The 17,016-nt window shown below is 42.7% G+C and overlaps 2 protein-coding genes across 9 annotated transcripts; both read right to left on the bottom strand.

Annotated features, from left to right (window-relative positions):
* Positions 1-1,303: 1,303 nt before the first annotated feature.
* On the bottom strand, positions 1,304-5,698 carry acp6 (acid phosphatase 6, lysophosphatidic). Of its 7 annotated transcripts, none has more exons than XM_063497345.2 (12): positions 5,588-5,698; positions 5,123-5,183; positions 4,483-4,708; positions 4,267-4,395; positions 3,556-3,686; positions 3,298-3,377; positions 3,106-3,193; positions 2,801-2,933; positions 2,285-2,385; positions 2,075-2,167; positions 1,827-1,992; positions 1,304-1,724 (listed from the first exon to the last, which is right to left on the bottom strand). In XM_063497345.2, exons 3-12 carry the CDS (start codon positions 4,699-4,701, stop codon positions 1,590-1,592), a joined length of 1,275 nt encoding a protein of 424 aa, XP_063353415.1. In that variant the 5' UTR covers positions 4,702-4,708; positions 5,123-5,183; positions 5,588-5,698; the 3' UTR covers positions 1,304-1,589. The 7 variants fall into 7 exon arrangements, with proteins under 7 accessions (XP_063353415.1, XP_063353410.1, XP_063353414.1 ...); XM_063497340.2 differs by having other exon boundaries at positions 5,114-5,183; XM_063497344.2 differs by having other exon boundaries at positions 5,114-5,183; positions 5,584-5,667.
* Positions 5,699-7,803: 2,105 nt separating this feature from the next.
* Positions 7,804-16,460, bottom strand: gja5a (gap junction protein, alpha 5a). Of its 2 annotated transcripts, none has more exons than XM_063497346.1 (2): positions 16,224-16,460; positions 7,804-10,155 (listed from the first exon to the last, which is right to left on the bottom strand). In XM_063497346.1, the coding sequence occupies exon 2, from the start codon at positions 10,053-10,055 to the stop codon at positions 8,904-8,906; it is 1,152 nt and encodes a 383-aa protein (XP_063353416.1). In that variant the 5' UTR covers positions 10,056-10,155; positions 16,224-16,460; the 3' UTR covers positions 7,804-8,903. The 2 variants fall into 2 exon arrangements, with proteins under 2 accessions (XP_063353416.1, XP_063353417.1); XM_063497347.1 differs by having other exon boundaries at positions 16,220-16,460.
* Between the last annotated feature and the right edge of the window lie 556 nt (positions 16,461-17,016).

Below are 17,016 nucleotides of genomic sequence, written 5' to 3' on the forward strand. Positions count from 1 at the left end.
TTTCTAAACACTTGATCCAGTACATTAAACTATACTTCCCTGAAGAACGATCGAACTGAATATGATGAATACAGTTGGGAGCGCAACTGATTTGATGGAATAATTTAATCAGCAATCAGACACAAGCCACATAATACAAACCTGTCCATATATCAGTGTGATGCATAGCTGCAGTAGTTGTTTAAAAGTGTAAAGGAAAGGTTGAGAATACTGTTGGAGATGTTAACAAACACTCCCCCCCCCAAAAAAGAGAAAAAACAACGAATTTATCAATGCTAGACTAAAGCCTGATGTAATACATTCCAATGTGCCATAAAGGCCTCATTTCTAAGTTAATTAAAAACACAAACCACACCATTTTACTGACTGAGATGTCCCCTAGTTGCAAAAAACATGATTTTCTTTGCAGCATTCACATATGCTTTATATTTTCCCAGTGCAGCAAATGCTTGCAACCATAAAGAATCCCAAACAAATGTAAACTTTACTCCTGTTCAGGTGAGTTACCAGTTGATTCTTAAAAACAAAGCTAATTGTGGGGTTTGTTAACAATAAGAAAAGTATAAAATAACTTCAGCCTTAATCAGTAAGCTTAACTAAATTCCAAACTTGCATTCAAATATAAAGCATCTATCACACTCTTCCACTTTGCACTCAGCTGTTATTGAACTAATCGTTTAACTTAATTTTAAAGGTTCTATATATCAGCTTTTTCATATAGCAGCAAACAGCTATTCATACAGATGTAGTGGAGTGATGATGATCTTAGCAGAGGACGAAGCTGCCAGCCTCCTGCGTGTTGTAAAATGAGTGTCTTTGTTCTTTGTTTCTGTAGCCACATGTGCGTTAGTGAATGAGTCCCTCCCTTTGAAAATGTTTGTCCTCCCTGCATTTATAAAGAGACAGAATGCAGTCCAGAGTATTCACATGGTGCCCCACCCCCACAAAGAGCACAAACAGAAGAGGCAGGGGAAGTCAAGGTAATGTTACTACAGCTTATGACATTACCAAGCGCAATAAAAGCACCCCATCAATTGTTAGTCCATCTAAGATGTCAACAAAATCTGTGTGTTTTTTTTTTAACACACATCCAATCTCAATGTAGGACAAAAAACATGGGAAAGGTGCCGCTGATGGTGGGTGGGCATGCAGCATATCACAGCCATTTAATGGCTTTTACTGTGTTTGCATAAAGTGATGGTCGGGGCTGGATGCTTTTTGTTGGCTCACGTGTGCACAACCTTTCTGTTTGTAAATGAATTGCAGAGAGAAAGGGGGTTGGGGGGGGGGGGGGGGGGGGGGGTGATTGTTTTGGTCTTAGATGCCAGTGCTCTAGTGCACCATTCAGTGCTTCAAAATGTCATTTATAGCACCTTTAATGTGATTGCCATGGTAACAAGATGATGTTGACTCCTGAAAGCAAGCGGTGTAACCCGAAAGCTCTACAAAAGTGGCTGTACTCCAGCATGCTCTGACAGTGAGATGATAATGACTGATGCTGGCTGGATGGAGAGAGGATTGCGGACGTTAAAAAGGCATGATGCGTGCTGGCTGTCAGCGGTGTGCCGATGCGAAGGCTTGCTCAAGGTTCAGGGTTCGGTCGGGCCTACGGTTCTGTTGCAGTGCGAGTGGTAGTCTTCAGGGCTCAGCGAGTACGTGTAGAGGACCTGTTTGAACTCCTCCAGGGGGCAGTAGACTGCACTACAACCCCGTATGAGTTGATCCTGCAGAAAGAAAAAGCAACTTGAGGTTATAGAAAAAAAAAAAAAAAAAATTGCATTTTCTTTTTGTTTTTGCTCATCCTTCGACACATTCTCAGCTCCTACCTCGCCTACATATGACACTTTAACAAAGGCCTCATTAGTTTTCCGGTTCTGGTGCAGCTCCACAGTGAGATCAGCGGCATACGGTGGCCATCTCATGTCAAAAATCCCCAAAGCCAAGAGACAAGGAATCAGAGTGGTGTCATGTGCGGAGTACAAAAACACCTTCCTGTTTGAGAGAGCATTTCAAGAGTGAAGCATCTGAAGACCAACCACAGTTAAGTTTACGTGTGAAATAATGTGCATCCAACCTGCTTGGCTGTGATGAGGTGCCCTGTAGTTTCTCCTCGATGTTGTCCACCAACATGTGCAGGAGAGGTCCCACAGACAGCTGCAAGCTCTCTCTGCCACAGACCACAAGAGAATTAAAAGGCAGCCTGTGGAGCTGAATGCACAAGTGGTAAATCTCAATCTGGCCTTTTAGATAAGCCCCTGGGACTGGTGACTTTGGTTAATCTAACCTCTTGCTGGGCTCGAAGATATGGCACATCATATCCACGGCTCTTTGTTCCACTTTATCCCTCCAGGTGTCGAGCACTTGAGGGCAGGGCAGGCCGTGTGTCTGTTAATGCAAAGGAACAAGTCGCAAGTTTTCAAAAAAACCCGTATAATTTCTGTTTAAATAGCATGAAGCTAAATGCATTGATTTCATTTGTCTGTGAGAATTAAATGACAACAGATAGACATCGACACCACCGCTGGCTTTGACTAGTGAGAACCCTCCAAAAAAACTGCAGCTTCCTACTCATTAAATGTGATTTCGCCCTCTATTGTGACACATGGACACATGCTGTCAATCTTAATATCTGGGTTAATATCAGGTTGGATCTCAAGAAGATTAATGAACTCTGATGCTGAGCTTCATCTTACATAAGCAGCAGCTTGCGAGGTTGCGGCTTCCTGGCCACGTCTTTACAGTAAATCCTATGTAATTCTGATAGCTTATAGTCACATAATTCACAATGTGGCAGTGTCACCTCTCTGGCAACCATGTCATCCCTAATGAGGATGAAGTCAACTTTCTGGTGAGCAGCGATCCCCAGCTCGCTCTGGATGCTCTGCAGGTCTGCCGCGATGTCTGGCAGAGTGGTCGACTCTGCCCAGCGGTGGCTGCAAAGAACACACGCGGTGTCAGCCACAAAACACAGATACACCGTGACAACCTGTCACAGGCGCCTCAACTCTGCTCATAATGTTTCCACAGCACATTATTTCAAGGCTCCAGTAGGATGGTTTAGGCTTGATGGGACTCTATTGCTAGGAAAACACACTCTCTTCATACCCGCAAAGGATTTTAAGCATCTTGCATCCGTGATAGTTAGGATACAGGATTTCAGATTCGGCCTCCGATGTTAAAATAGGCACAATTGCTGCAAGTAGAACAGGAAATTACAAAATAAATAAAAAATTAAATAAATAGATGAGATGAGACAGAAAAATGGGATAAGTAATATACTGCACGTCTCCGCTCTACCTTTTTGTTTTTGCTGGAAGAGCCCTGCAACCAGGCACTTGGCAGACTCAATGGTCCTCACAATATTAGTGGAGCGCACGCTAGAAATAAGGAGAAAAAAAATAGGTCATGGAAGGCACCCAGTTCTAAAATAGTAAAAGCATTTAAACTCATATCCTTTGTACTTGCACTCATAAACCCAATCTATCAAAATGTCAGAGCACAGATATGAGGGTTTTTTTTTTCTCCTTGCTCCTCATTATGATTTGGACCACTTACTAGACCTCAGCTGGGTTAAATGTGGAGGTAAGGAAATTGCTTTCTTCAATGTATCTCCCCCTTAGTCTTTTGCCCAACTCATACAGTTGCTGCATGCCCAGTGTGGTCAGCTGACCAGGGAATGTGCCACCCTGCCAAACACAACAAACAGGATCAGGTTATATACCCACAGATGTGGCCAGGCAGACACACACCTGCGATCACATGCAGGAATCCGGGCTGGATGTGGTACAAGAATGGCTGGAGTCCATATTGGGGGATTTAGTTTTCTAAGCTAAATCCAGTGGAGTTAAACCTCTTTAGCAAAGCAGCTCTCAGCACAGGAAAGTAACAGCTCCACGGACACTGTGACTGGACACGATATGTCAATAGGAAGCTCTACGTACAGTTCAGCAGCGTTACAGAGAAGAAGTGAATGAATGAGTGAGCCCAGGCCAGTGATATCTGTAGTGGCACCTTTAAGCCACTAGATGGAGAAAAACTACATGAATTGAGGAGAGTAACAAGTGTGCTACACACATAAGGTCTATGGAAAGCCCAGAAGAAATGTATTCAGACATTAACTTTGTCATACCACTAAAAGCAAAGCAGCATTATTAAGTTTATTCCATCATTTTCATAGTGAGAGTCAAAGTCAACTAAGCCAGATGAAAGCCAGCAGCCACATCACACCTATTTAAAAACAAACAAACAAAAAAGACAATGACTCACACTAAGTATGTTTTTCCGATAGCTGTCTTCTATAGGAGCCGGGGGCCTGGGGCCACCCTGAAGATCTGTCACTACATAGTCGATGCTGGTGTGCGGCGGGGGCTCCAAAAGCGTTGGCACCCACTGGGCCTTTGTTGAAAAAAGAATTTGCAGGTTTTTTTCATGTGTGAAACAACATTTTCTACAAAACATGCTCTTAACGGAAGACAGTTTTACCTCCATAACATCAGGTATTGACTTTAGGGGTGTTCGGGCACCGTGCCGGAACAAGATCTGGACCAGCTTTAGCTCGTATGGGGAATCAGCGTTCGTGTCAGCACGGTTGGAACCCGTAGCAGCCTTTTCCGGTTTAGTCTTCTGCTGTGACCACAGCATCGAACCAAACGCCACGGACACCGAGCCTAACGCAGCCGCTCCGCCCCAAAGTCCCCTCATGGCTGTGCTGTGAACAAAAGACACCAGCTGTCACCACAGAGCCACTGAGAGTGAGATAAAGCATATGCACAGGATCGAAACAGTCTGTGTCCCTTACATAAGAGATCGATTAGAAAGTTGGAGTTTGATCTAAAAACTATTAAAGCTACCAAGTTCATGGTTTTAAGAGACTATGAAAACATACAAACATCCATTTAAAACTCTTTTAAACTAAATTATTTGGACATTCTGTTTGAACAACATCAGTTAATCAGCAGTCACAAATCCTCATCAGTCTTTCAATGCAAAACTGTGAAAACTCAAAGGATTTCAAATAAACAAGACAAGAAAAGCAGCAAAAGCCTCACATTTAAAAAGCCTTTGTTAGGCCATTAAAATCAGTCTAACAGCTGTTTCTGCTCTTTTCACTAACCTGTGTTACCTGGTACAGTTAGACCTCCTGTCACGGTCAGGGATGTCAGAGATGATGATGGTGTGGCCAACTGTAACACATTGAGTAAAGCGGAAGTTGTTACTACAGACAGAAGCGTGAGTGTAGAGAATCAACTGCATACCTAACGTTAAAAAAAGAGAGAGAAAAAAAGTTGACGGTTCCTGATGGTGCAACACTGGTGCAATGAGCTCCCCAGGATGTGACGTTTTCCTCATTAAATATTTATTTTTTGTAACACTATCTAGTTCTGCCATAAAACTCAGATTATTAGCATTTCAACAGCACAGGGCACAGGTTAGGCAACAGGAACTCAGTGAAACACGTTACGAAAACAGAGCTAACCGAGGTGAACTCTAAACTAGCGAGGTGCTGCAGAGGGTAAAGTCCCTGCTGTCAGCCTCGATCTATCACCAGGGAAGATCACTGCTACCACACAGCCACGGCGTTACCTACAGACACAGAATACACGGCGTCCGGGAGATGACAAAATTCACTTCGGTCATTCAGCAACTAAGTTTCCACCGGTACAGAGGCGCAAGTCATGTCGGGAACTGTAGGCCGGCAAATAATGCTTCAGAATAGAAGTAAATAAGAGAGAGGTGAAGATTAAACTACATTTCCCGACATCCCCTAGGAGTACTGCCGCTCTTCTGTTTTTGCTTGGAAACTTGAAGGGGAGAACACCACCAAAGTACGCTACTCCCCTCTACAGGAAGAAACTGTATCTGCATTTCGAACTAAGAGGATTTGTTACTTTAATCTATTTTATAAAGTTATAGATCAAATATATTCGAATTTGGACAATTTGTTTATCCAAAAGCGAGGATACATGTTGAGCTTTTTTTTTTTTTTTTTAGATCTTTAATTGCAAATGTACACTACTATGCAAAAGTCTTGAGCAACCCAAGACATGACTTTTTAAAAAAATATAACTTGAGATAAAAATATGAATTATTGGAACATTTGCAACAATAAATGGATATGCAGTACATTACGGTAAAACAGAGTTTGTGGAGTTCAGACAAGCTTGAAAGTCAATATTTGCAATGGCCACCTTTGTTCTACAACACAGTCTGAACTTCCCGAGACAAGGTTTTCAGTCTACTTCTTGTGTAATTTGGCGTACCTCAGCACCTTCTCTCTGTTTCCCTTCCTTAAAAACAGCTTCTTGACAGTCACCCTTCCACGGAGAGCATTTTTGATGAAGCTTCAGTGAACAGTAGATGAATAAAATGAAGGGCCAGATGCATACTTCAGGTCCTGCAGCAGGGCTTTGCTGGATTTTTTTCTTGGTCAGTTGCAGGAAAATTAATGAAAAAAACCTGGGGTTTTGTTGCTTAAGACTATTTAGAAAAAATTATAAGAATGTTCGGGTCCTTGAGGAAAATGTAAAGAAAAGAGGGCTGACTCTGATCTGGATCTCAGCAATCTTATGGCACAAACATACTTATTCTATGTGTGTTATATCAACAAGTTTGGCTGTTTTTATTTTAGTAAAAGATATTAATACTTGGTTTTTGTCTGAATTTTCCCCCCAGTTTTTCCTTCTAACCACAGCGTGTAAATCTATTAAATTAAATTTCCAAAAGTCTTAAGCAGAACTGCAGAAAAAAAAGCAAGACACATGCCCCATTTATCTCAATAAGCTCTTTAAAAAGAAGACTTTTTTTCAGCAATTAACTTTAAAAAAAAAAAAAAAAAAAGATGTGACTCACGCATTCATGTAGAGATACCTAACTCATGACTTGCTCACGGATTCCAGTCACACTGAAGGGACCTTCATCTTCCATGTTGCCAGAGTCCTCTTAATCATTACTGAATCATAACTCAAGTAAAGCAAAATCTCCTTGGGCTTACTCTTGTTTGGAAAGAGGTCTTAAAAGGACACCAATTGGAAAAGATATATAACACTTAATAGTTTTCACTGTAGAGTAACTTATAAACTTCTGTGTAGTGTTTACATTTGTATTAATTTTGGTTTGATGCTTAGTCTCGTGTTTGTCTTTCTTTTATGTATGACCATTTATATCCTTTTAAGCTGATTCTGGTTCTTGCACAATTTTCAAACTATTTTTTAAAAATGAATCCTTTAGAAATGAAGACAGGAAAACATTTTATTAAGCAGCAAATGTGCTGTCATCATCCTGGTCCAACTCAAAATACACAAATATCCCTGTGAAGCTCAATCTCAGAAAGCACTGAGGTTCCACAGAAATAAAAATAATACAAAAGCAACAAGGATTTTCCAATTCAGCTTCAGCATGTGGCAGATTAAGCTGGATACCAGACCTCAGCGTCTTGGCAGAAATGGCGAGACAGTCTCTGTTTGTGTAAACATTGCTCATCTTCCACAATCTGTCTCCTGCAGGTCCTTTGTGAAGACGGCAAACAGAAAGTCGCTGCAGCAATGGTACAGTGATTCAGAAATGCTGGAGACTCTTCATCTTTGTTCTGATCTGGAAATTGCATCACTTTCTCTTGATTTCAGCATTTCTGCATTGAGCACGTTATTTAAATGTTAGTTGTTCTAAATGTTCATCTTGTATAATTCTAACATTTTAGTGTGTGCATATTTACATATACTAAAGTCTTTCTATGTTCATATGACAGACAAATCAAAGGCAAGTGTTGTACGGCACTGAATAAATCACACGCTGAGAACAACAGAGCAGATTGTACAGCTGATGATTTATTAATTTGTTGTGGGTTTGCGATGACAGTTATTGCATAAATGTCTGTGTGAAATAACCAAAGACTGCAGTGGATGTACAGCAGGATGGACAGTTCTTCAAATATTATGCTATGTTTATATATATATACATGTATATATTTTTAAAAAATCATCTTCCACTTGTAAAGACGTATATTCACAACATGGTTATGAACTACCCGCACAGTTACTGTGCTACAAGAACAATACATTCAAAGACACCAACCGACTCACACATTTCTTAGGAACACACTTTTAACACAATGGCTCCGGGAGAGAAAAGGGGAAACGCTAGTGCATTGTTGCCACCTAGTGGCTGAATCCATTCATAACAACATCCAAGCAGGACCGCTTGCTTTTTCTTTGAGGGACCTTCAAAAAGAAAATCCTGTAAAAGGCTACATTCTCTCATTTCTGTGCACAGAAGACTTCTGACTAGTATAGGACTGACTTCACTGACAGGCTTTGAGATTGCAGTGCTATTATTTCCGAGTTACGTTTTTATGTTTGCCTGCAGGTATAGTGCAATCAGGTCAACAAGTGGTTTAAATGACAGTCTCTACCGTGGCTTTTAAATAATTACAAAAACAATGTCATAAGGAAATAGATATTTCTGACGCTTGATAAGGCACTTTATCAAAGAGCTTCACAGTTTCTAGCATACTGCGATCTTGTCTTTATTTATTGCAAATCTTTTTTTCTTTTTTTTGCATTTGTGTGTGACAAAAATCGGCTAATCTGTAGTTAACTGGTTTAAAATTAAAGGACTCTCTACTCCTAATGTGCAATAGTCAGGTGTCAAACCTGTTACTCTGTTCTCATTATTCTCCTTTACAGCTTGTTTTGCAGTTTTTTTTAGAGCTCTAGGACACAAAGCTCACACAAGTCAAGTTCACATTATCCACTCATCACATGTGCTCAAGTGTCAGGCCTTGGTGCTACAGTGCATAGTTAGCCTCAGCTCATGCCTCCATCACAGAGATCTATCTCCCAGACACACATTACTTCCGAAGGTCCAGCCCTTCTTCCTCTCTTCCTCATCCACCACACTTTGTGAATTTATACTGCCAGGTCATCTTGGCGAGCCCTGCTGCTGGTCCCGCTGGTCTTGCTCAGGCGCCGTTTGTCCTTCAAGTACACTGAGTGTAGCAGAGGCAATGGCGAGCAGTTATTGGGCAGGTCTGTTGGTACCTGGTTGTATCTCATCCTGAGGAAGTCTTCATCATCCTCCAGGTTGTCGCAGCTACGATGTCGCTCAGTTGCCAGATTGGCTGAGTTCTGCTGCAGTGCCATTCTGGTGTTGAAGGGATGAGAGGTAATGGCGGTCATGCGGTTTATGGAGGCGGGGGCTGTCAGGCACTGGTTGAAGTCAGGAGGTGGGGTGCAGGAGACTGAGGGTTGTGGTGAGGTGTTGGACTCCAACGCTGCAGACACCGCTACCGTCACAGCTCTCTGCTTGCTCTTTTGCATCATCTTTTTGTGTATGCACTTCTTCATGCTCTTCCAGCCGAGATGGTAGAGCTCCAACACAGAGAGCAGCAGAGAAACGCCGGCCACCACCAGCATGAAGACGATGAAGACATTCTTCTCCGTGGGCCGTGACATGTAGCAGTTAACCGGATTGGGACAGGGCAATTCCTTGCATAGGTACAACGCATCAAGAAACACCCCATAGATAAGATACTGCACCACAATGAAGGTCACCTCCATCATTGTACGGATTAAAATGCTCAGGATGTAGGTCCGCAGCAGCGCCCCTTTCAGGCGAACTCTGCCACTCCCGTCAGCAACCACCTCCTTTCCGCTCTCCTTCTGCTGGAGGTACTCCTTCTCCCCCTCCAGGTCTCCTCCCTCTTCACCTCTCGCCTCTCTCTCCTCCTGCTCCCTCTTTCGCCGCTTCTCCTCCCTGCGCACCGTGTGCATGGCGTGGCCCATGTAGATGAGGGAGGGCGTAGAGACAAAGACAATCTGCAGCACCCAGTAGCGGATGTGTGCGATGGGGAAAGCCCTGTCATAGCACACATTGGTGCAACCTGGTTGCTGGGTGTCACAGAGGAAATCGCTCTGCTCGTCCCCCCACGAGGACTCTGCCGCCGTGCCCAGCACCAGGATACGAAAGATGAAGAGGATGGTGAGCCAAATCTTTCCGACCGAAGTGGAGTGTTCCTGGACTTCCTCTAGGAAATTCCCCAGGAGGCTCCAGTCCCCCATCACTAGTCACGGCCTGGGCGCACACCTGAAGCACAAAGAGCTGGTAGGAACAACGGGGAAGGTGAAAAGAGGGTGCACCGGAGGGGGAAAGGGGGAGTTTCTGAGGTGGAGGATGAATAGAGTGGAAGAGGAGGGGGAAAAAGGGAAAAGAGAAATACAAGCAGACAATCAGTGACAGCTGTAGATCATCTGCATTCCCGCTGATGGGAATGACCTGGGTGTATGAGTGGCATTGTATGGCACAAAAATAGCCTCTCTGCCTGTGAATCGCTTTAGGGCTGGATACTGTGACATGAGAACAGCCATTTTTTCCCCCGAGAGACAGACGGAGGCGAAGAAATTTGATAGCCATGTAAAAGAAAATAATAATATTATTATTAAACATGTGTGTGCTTACATTCCCTCTTGTCCTGTTCCAAATTATTAAAACAGATTAAATTACAGAAAGCGAAACACGCCTCCATCAAAGGGGTGAGTCAGCACAGAAAGACTTTGCCCTTTTTCAGTGCTGTGACCTGGCCTGAGCTGGACATTTCCCATTTCCCCCCGCGGCACATCACTCACAATTTCAGAGCAATGGCTTAGATGGCCACTGTCCTCCCTTGCTGGGATGAAACCCTCCTTCAGATTCCAGTCTCCATCTATGTGGAGGTGTCAGTCAGACTGCTTCTTCTTCTCTTTTTTTTTTTTCAAACTAATCTCTTGACTTAAGCATTATTGAGAGTCTGGGTAAGATCCAAACATGGCAGTGACAGGCTGGGAAGTCTCAGCTGAGAATGACCCTATAAGGCGGTTTACTAGACAGCTTTATGGGTGACACAGATGACCGCCATCATGGAGGGGTTAAGAAAACCTGTCAAACTGGATCAAGTGGTGACTTCTGACATCTATGGGCTGAATATGCATGTAGCTACTTTTAGCTTTTACTACGCAATTAAGAAATAAAAGTCGGTTAAAACACCACAGAAAGAAAAAACGGCTGAAGGTCACAGGTCAACAGGTTTTTCCAACGCGTCACGCATTTGAAGTTAATGCTCTGTTTGGTGGTGTAGCAGAACATGTAGACATTACTCCAAAGGAGCCAAAAGCCAAATATACTTTCATGGAAGGAAATTATATACAGTATAATCCCTACAAGCAAAGTAAGTAAGCAAAATTTTATTTATACAGCACCTTTCAAGATAAAGTGCTTCACAATAAAACGCCAGAACATAAAACTAAAAGTTAACCAGGCACAAGTCTATAGAGAGAGAGAGAGCGAAAGAGAGGTACAAAAGCCACAGGGGATATTAATATGATTTCTTACCACCTCTCATCTCTTCCTGAAGGAAATCCTTGAGCAGCTGTTTCCATAGCAAATAGCTGTTTGGTCCACAGTGCAAGGTTTTGAATCGGCTGGCTAACACTGACTCTGGTTATGTGTGACAGCGAGATATGGTCTAAATGACCATGACCATCTGTCTCGCCCCCTCCCTCGGTGTCTCTATGAAGTATATATATGGCAATAAGATGGAAAATCAGGGCATTGTGCTCCCTATCTCTACAGCACAGAGTGGTAGGAAACAAAACACCAGTATGACAACATTTTGGAAAAGAAACGTTTAACCTCCATCCACAGCCCAAGGCTGACAAGCCAATGCGCAGCACAGGAAAACTGCGCTGTGCTATTTTTCCAGCATACATCTGACACCTTCGATAACTGGACAGCAGCTGGCCCAGAGCCTTAAACGGATAAAAAGCTCATGATCTTTACTGGAAGTAAATCGCAAACAGCCGCAGAGTTGAGGAAGTGACTGAGAATCCAGCCAGCACAATGCCAGGAGACCGCACATTAAAACAGCCACGCTCTTATCAGCTGATACTAACAACAAACCTGTGCAAACCTGGTTAACAATGCATTTCCCCCTGGGCGGTGACAAACTGTGTGACAATCTCTTACTGGTTTGCATGTGTCATTTTCTAAATGAATCCCAGATTCGAGCCATGAGCGTAGACGAGATCCAGAACAAGTCATTTTGTAAAATGACGTTCTTTAAGAGGATACATGTTTTTAATGATTTATGAGTTTTGCTTTCTAAAGGGAGATTAGATGAAGACTGATTGTTCCCTAATCTATTTGTACAATGGTACAGTGGTATTCAGACCCTCACACAGTTTCTTAATTTAATGCAATATTAGTTTCAAGGCTGCCAAAGTTCCCCCGTGGTTCTAAAGCTGTGCACCATTTAGATGCTGATATCTTGTAAGCAGGATTTGATTGCGTAAACTACCTCTTTTAGAAAGGACTTATAGTCCGTCAGCCTGGGCACATGGTGTACATACACAGCGATGAGAAAGGAAGGCAAAGCAGAATTCAGAACAAGTGGAGAGAGGCTGTTTTCTTGGCTACGGTCTCCTTCCCTCGAATACCTCTTCCTGCTCTCAGAGGAAGCAATCTCAAACAATATGATTTCCTGTGGACAGCAGGAGCAAGACATTGAAATGAGCAGAAGGTGAAAGGGGTGGAGGTCAGAGACGAGCTGCTCCTATGAACCGTTTCTGTGAAAGCGTCTTTTACTGCCACTGGTTGTCGATCACACCTGTGCTGCAGGGATTTACTGTGATCCACTGTGCCCTTTTCTGAACAGTGCGCTTTGCCTGTGCACCATCACAGCTGTCAGGTCTGTTTATAATCTCAGTGGTATTGTAATGGAGGAGTAATGGAGAATCTAGTTATGTGGTATTCAAAATAGCAAAGTGCGTAAATGCAACATTACGTATCCCTGACTTATTCCCTTTGACGCTGATCGAAGTGCCTGTGTTTGCACTGAAGGAGCTTCACAGAAGGAAAGTTTATGGTAAGTGGTGGAGGGATCCTGTGATGAACCAAACAATAAGCTTAGCTTTCTATGAACTGAAGGAAAAATGATGATGTTTCAGCACTGCAAGGTCAACTCAAACCAGGCTCACAGTGTGCAGCCTTATTGTAATTTCCAGTCCAAACATCAGTCAGGCAGCTGAGACAAGTTAAGAGAAAAGCAGCAGCTACTTCACTGAGAGGTGATGGCTGCTGCTGTGACTCACTGTAGACCAACAGGAAAAATGTTGTGTGTTTTCTCTGCCTTGCAACTCAACAATAAATCCCGCAGTCTGTGAGAAGCACATCAGCGGTGCCAGAGGGCGGTGGAGCTTGTTTAAGAACCAGTGAGGCTGGTGGCAAGCCCCAAGGCTAGGGAAATCTTACAGGAACACGAAGCTATGTTTGTATTGCTATAAATTTATGCCCACCAGAGTCACCTTGTGTCATAACACAAAAGAGACATAGGCACATTCCCTCAGTTGTGGTTTCTAAATCTTAGACAATAAAATCCTCTTGATGATATTTTACTGATGAGCTTTATAAACTACACACTCTTTTTCCAACTCCCCCTCAGCCTGCAGTGTATCCACAGCCCGGTAACAACAGGGGGCAGGGTTGATTTAAACTTTCCTTCAGCGATGTGCACCTTTCAGCACTAAGCCGTGTTTGACAGACTCCGGATGCTCTCAGGGGATCAGGATACACTGGTCGATCTGCGCTGTCATCACAAGCACACAGACAGTAACGTGGTGAGTTATACACTTTCCTGGCTCGCTTCCCTCTGATGGGGCATTGTTTAGACTACCATCAGTGGAGGAAAACGTATGTTGTGCATTAAGAACAATCGTGTTATTCGTGTCTGAAAGGATTTGCTGAAGAGATCAGGAAAAGTCATTTCTTTCCTACGGAAGGACAAATTTGGCCTAATTGTATTTTGGAGTTACCAGCATACAAAACCCCGTTAACTGAATAGCCGAACTAGGGAAGAAAATGGTCATGTGCGTTATTTGAAGATATTTAATGGCAGCTATAAGGCCTGATGCATTTGTAAAGCCTCTGTAATGAGCTGCATGTGCTAAGGTGTTTTTTAGTGTCAGAAATTTGATCAGTGCTGGGAAAAAACAAAACAATCCATTAGGATAACGCTGCATAGATTACTGCAGTAAAAAGTTAAATAAACAGCAAGACACTAATGTTGCACATTGTGTTTTAAGCACCTAATTGTTTTTACATGAACCAGAGTTGGGTTGTTATGCTTTTAATTCAATTTTAAATCTCAAAATTATGATATATTGTAGTGATATTCATTTCTATCACATCCTCTAACTAGGTATAGCATACAATAAAACTTTATTATCTGAAGTTTTTTTGACTCTTGTCACTATTTTATTCTATGACCTTGGTTGTGTTGTGTTGTGTTCCTCTCAATGAAACAGCCTCAGTATAGCTTTACTACAGAACCGCCATGTGTTAAAAACAGTACATACAAGTTTTCTGAGCTTATTTCAGTGAGATATCAATAGCATAGTGGATGCCAAGCATATACAAGTTGAAGTCACTCACAGTTGGTTATTTTTACTCTCTCGTACTATTTTTCCCAGTTACAATGCACACACGTATTTATTTTTCTAATGCTTGAACTTTAGCACGTCTCCAGAGTCAGTCCCAGTCCTGCAGCAGCTGTTTGGGTTAGGGACTTGTTCCTGGAATGCCAGGATTACAATCGAGGATGAGCGTGTTTAAGTTTAGCTATAGTGGCACGCTGGCTGGTGTTAGATTGGGGTAGGGTGACCTACAAAGTGGATCTGATTTGGCACGAGAGCGAGAATTCTTCGCTCTCATGTGAGTCACCTGTTGCCACTTCTTACAGACCCGCACGGGTCTGGGCTCCCATATATCAGTCACACCAGCAGAAGCCAGCAGGCCGATGTGCTGTCTGCTACCTTACATGGCTGTCTGGCTCTTCATCTACCCACTACTGTACACAGACCCACAGCCCTGTTATGATCTATTGTTGTGCTGCATATGGCATTACGCTGGAACCTTCAGGCCAGAAAGCTGCAAGGTGTTTCAGGGAGCAAAACAACCTCCTAACAAACTCCTGATCGTGAAAAGCAGTTTTATCTATTTTTATTTTGCTGTTTACTTATTTGAAGACAGTCTATATACTCAGTAATACACATACCATTCAGCCTTGGCAAAGGGCACTGCTTTCAGATTAGCGAGGTAGTAATCTTTTATCTTTTACTGGCAGGTATTTAAACAAATCTCTTTTTTTATGATGGCAGAGGGAGTCTGGATTCACACTAAGCCATGCTAATGGCTACTTTTAAGTGTGGATGTATCAGCTGTTGGTGCTTCAATGTCAAACAGAGGAACACTGATACAGATTTAGGTTGAATATCCTGCTGAAATCACAGAGTAAGATTTTTGCTTGTTTTTTTTTTTTGTTTTTTTTACTGAGCATCACATGAAGTTATAAATCTGTTATTTTGAAATATGAAGTCCTAAAGGTTCATATTTCATACATAGAAACTGCACTTTTTGGGAGTAAGTTAAAAAAAATGTACAGTTCATCTTTGAAAAAAAATCCCCAAATAGTAAGTAAAGGAGAAAAAAATCCCCAAACTGTATCATTACGACATTAAATATCGCCCGTGTATTTAAGAGGCCTCTTTGATTATATGAAAGACTTGCTTATAATAGAGCACTTGTGCTCCGTAGCACTGATACTAAAGAATTTAAATGTCTTCCACCGTTGTTAAGGCATCAGCTCACAGAAAGCCTGCTTGAACAAAAGAGTCCTTTAGTTTTTTTTTTTTCCGCCTGTATTTCTCTATGAACACTCAGAAGAGTAACTGGTATCTACAGGCAACTCATTAATTTGATTTTATCACTTCTCTGTAGAAGAACAGAAACTGTAAGGGTAAATTGTGCTAGCATTAAAGCAGAATTATCACGGCACAGGGATAACGATTTCTTAAAGTCTTCATTGAGTAGGTATGCATTGCTGGTGGCTCTATGCTTTAGGTTCCCCCCAGTGCTGTGCCTTGTTTGTGTACATTTGTCTTATATGAAAGCCATGAGGGAAGAAGAGCGAGACGAAAAGAGTTAACGCGAGTGGGTTGACAGCTGTACCTGCCGGGGAGGACAGGGAGTTTAACACAGACCAGGCCTCCCACTCCATCGTACCTCTCTTCAAGATATCATCACTCCCTTAAAGACTTCATCGCTGCTTTAGTAAGATGCTCGCAGCTTTTTACCAGAAAGTCTGCATCATTTCACTGAAATTTCATTGAGTATTATTAGAGGCTTCTATGCTTACCCACCGTTCTGCTTTAGTGCTGATATTCGAGAAGCTGCTTTCAATCAGGCAGAGATGGTCCCTCAGAGGAACAAAGTCTTCCTTAAGTTAGCGGACAGATGGCAGGTGTAGATGCAGATGACCACAGCGCGATCGTAGGACCACCTTCTTGTGGACATCAGCAGAAGATGACTCTTGACGGTGGCATCTGAGCGTTGTGTCTTCCCACCACGAGCTGTTTGTCCACACAGGGGGCACGAGAACAAAAAACAGGGCATCACGAGAGAGTGTTTCCCCCATGGACCTCCCTTCTCTTTCCCTCTCTCTCTCTCTCTCGCTTCCTCCTCCTCCATCTCCTCCTCTTCCTCTCCACACTCCCCCTTAATTCTTACATCCCTGGTGCTCTATTTTTTGCTGGGAAGCGTTCTCTGGAAGGGGAAGTTGAATTGTTTGTCTGGGATCAATGGCAATTCCTGTCAGAGTAAACTTCAAGACAGTTATTTACCCTGTGCCTCTTGGGTTTACTGCTGAGTTTTCTGTGTTCAGGGTGAAATTCCCACAGTGTGAGATGTAAACTGTAATGAGGTGCTTTTGACAGTGACTTGGGTATCCAGGTTCTGATCTTGTAAATCCAAATTATCTAGTGAAAATGGGATTAGCTTTAATTCGACGACCAACAACTTTACTCTAAGTTGCGTTTTCAGGAAACTAGTAAACACAGGAGAATCAAGATTTCGGTCAAAATACCGTACCTGCTTTGTTCACTTGTTCGTCTCAAGGTTTCCCTTCATCCCCACTCAAAAGTCACACAGGCCTGC

This window comes from Pelmatolapia mariae, linkage group LG16_19 (genome assembly GCF_036321145.2).
Source record: "Pelmatolapia mariae isolate MD_Pm_ZW linkage group LG16_19, Pm_UMD_F_2, whole genome shotgun sequence".
NCBI lineage: Eukaryota > Metazoa > Chordata > Actinopteri > Cichliformes > Cichlidae > Pelmatolapia > Pelmatolapia mariae.

Coding starts and splice junctions, on each gene's coding strand:
- acp6 (XM_063497338.2), bottom strand. CDS start 5,388: ATGGCAGAACTAGATAGTGTTACAAAAAATAAATATTTAATGAGGAAA. Junction 4,709..5,122: donor AGGAGGTCTAACTGTACCAG/GTAACACAGGTT, acceptor TTTTGTTCACAG/CACAGCCATGAGGGGACTTT. Junction 3,687..4,266: donor ATCGGAAAAACATACTTAGT/GTGAGTCATTGT, acceptor TGTGTTTGGCAG/GGTGGCACATTCCCTGGTCA.
- gja5a (XM_063497346.1), bottom strand. CDS start 10,055: ATGGGGGACTGGAGCCTCCTGGGGAATTTCCTAGAGGAAGTCCAGGAA.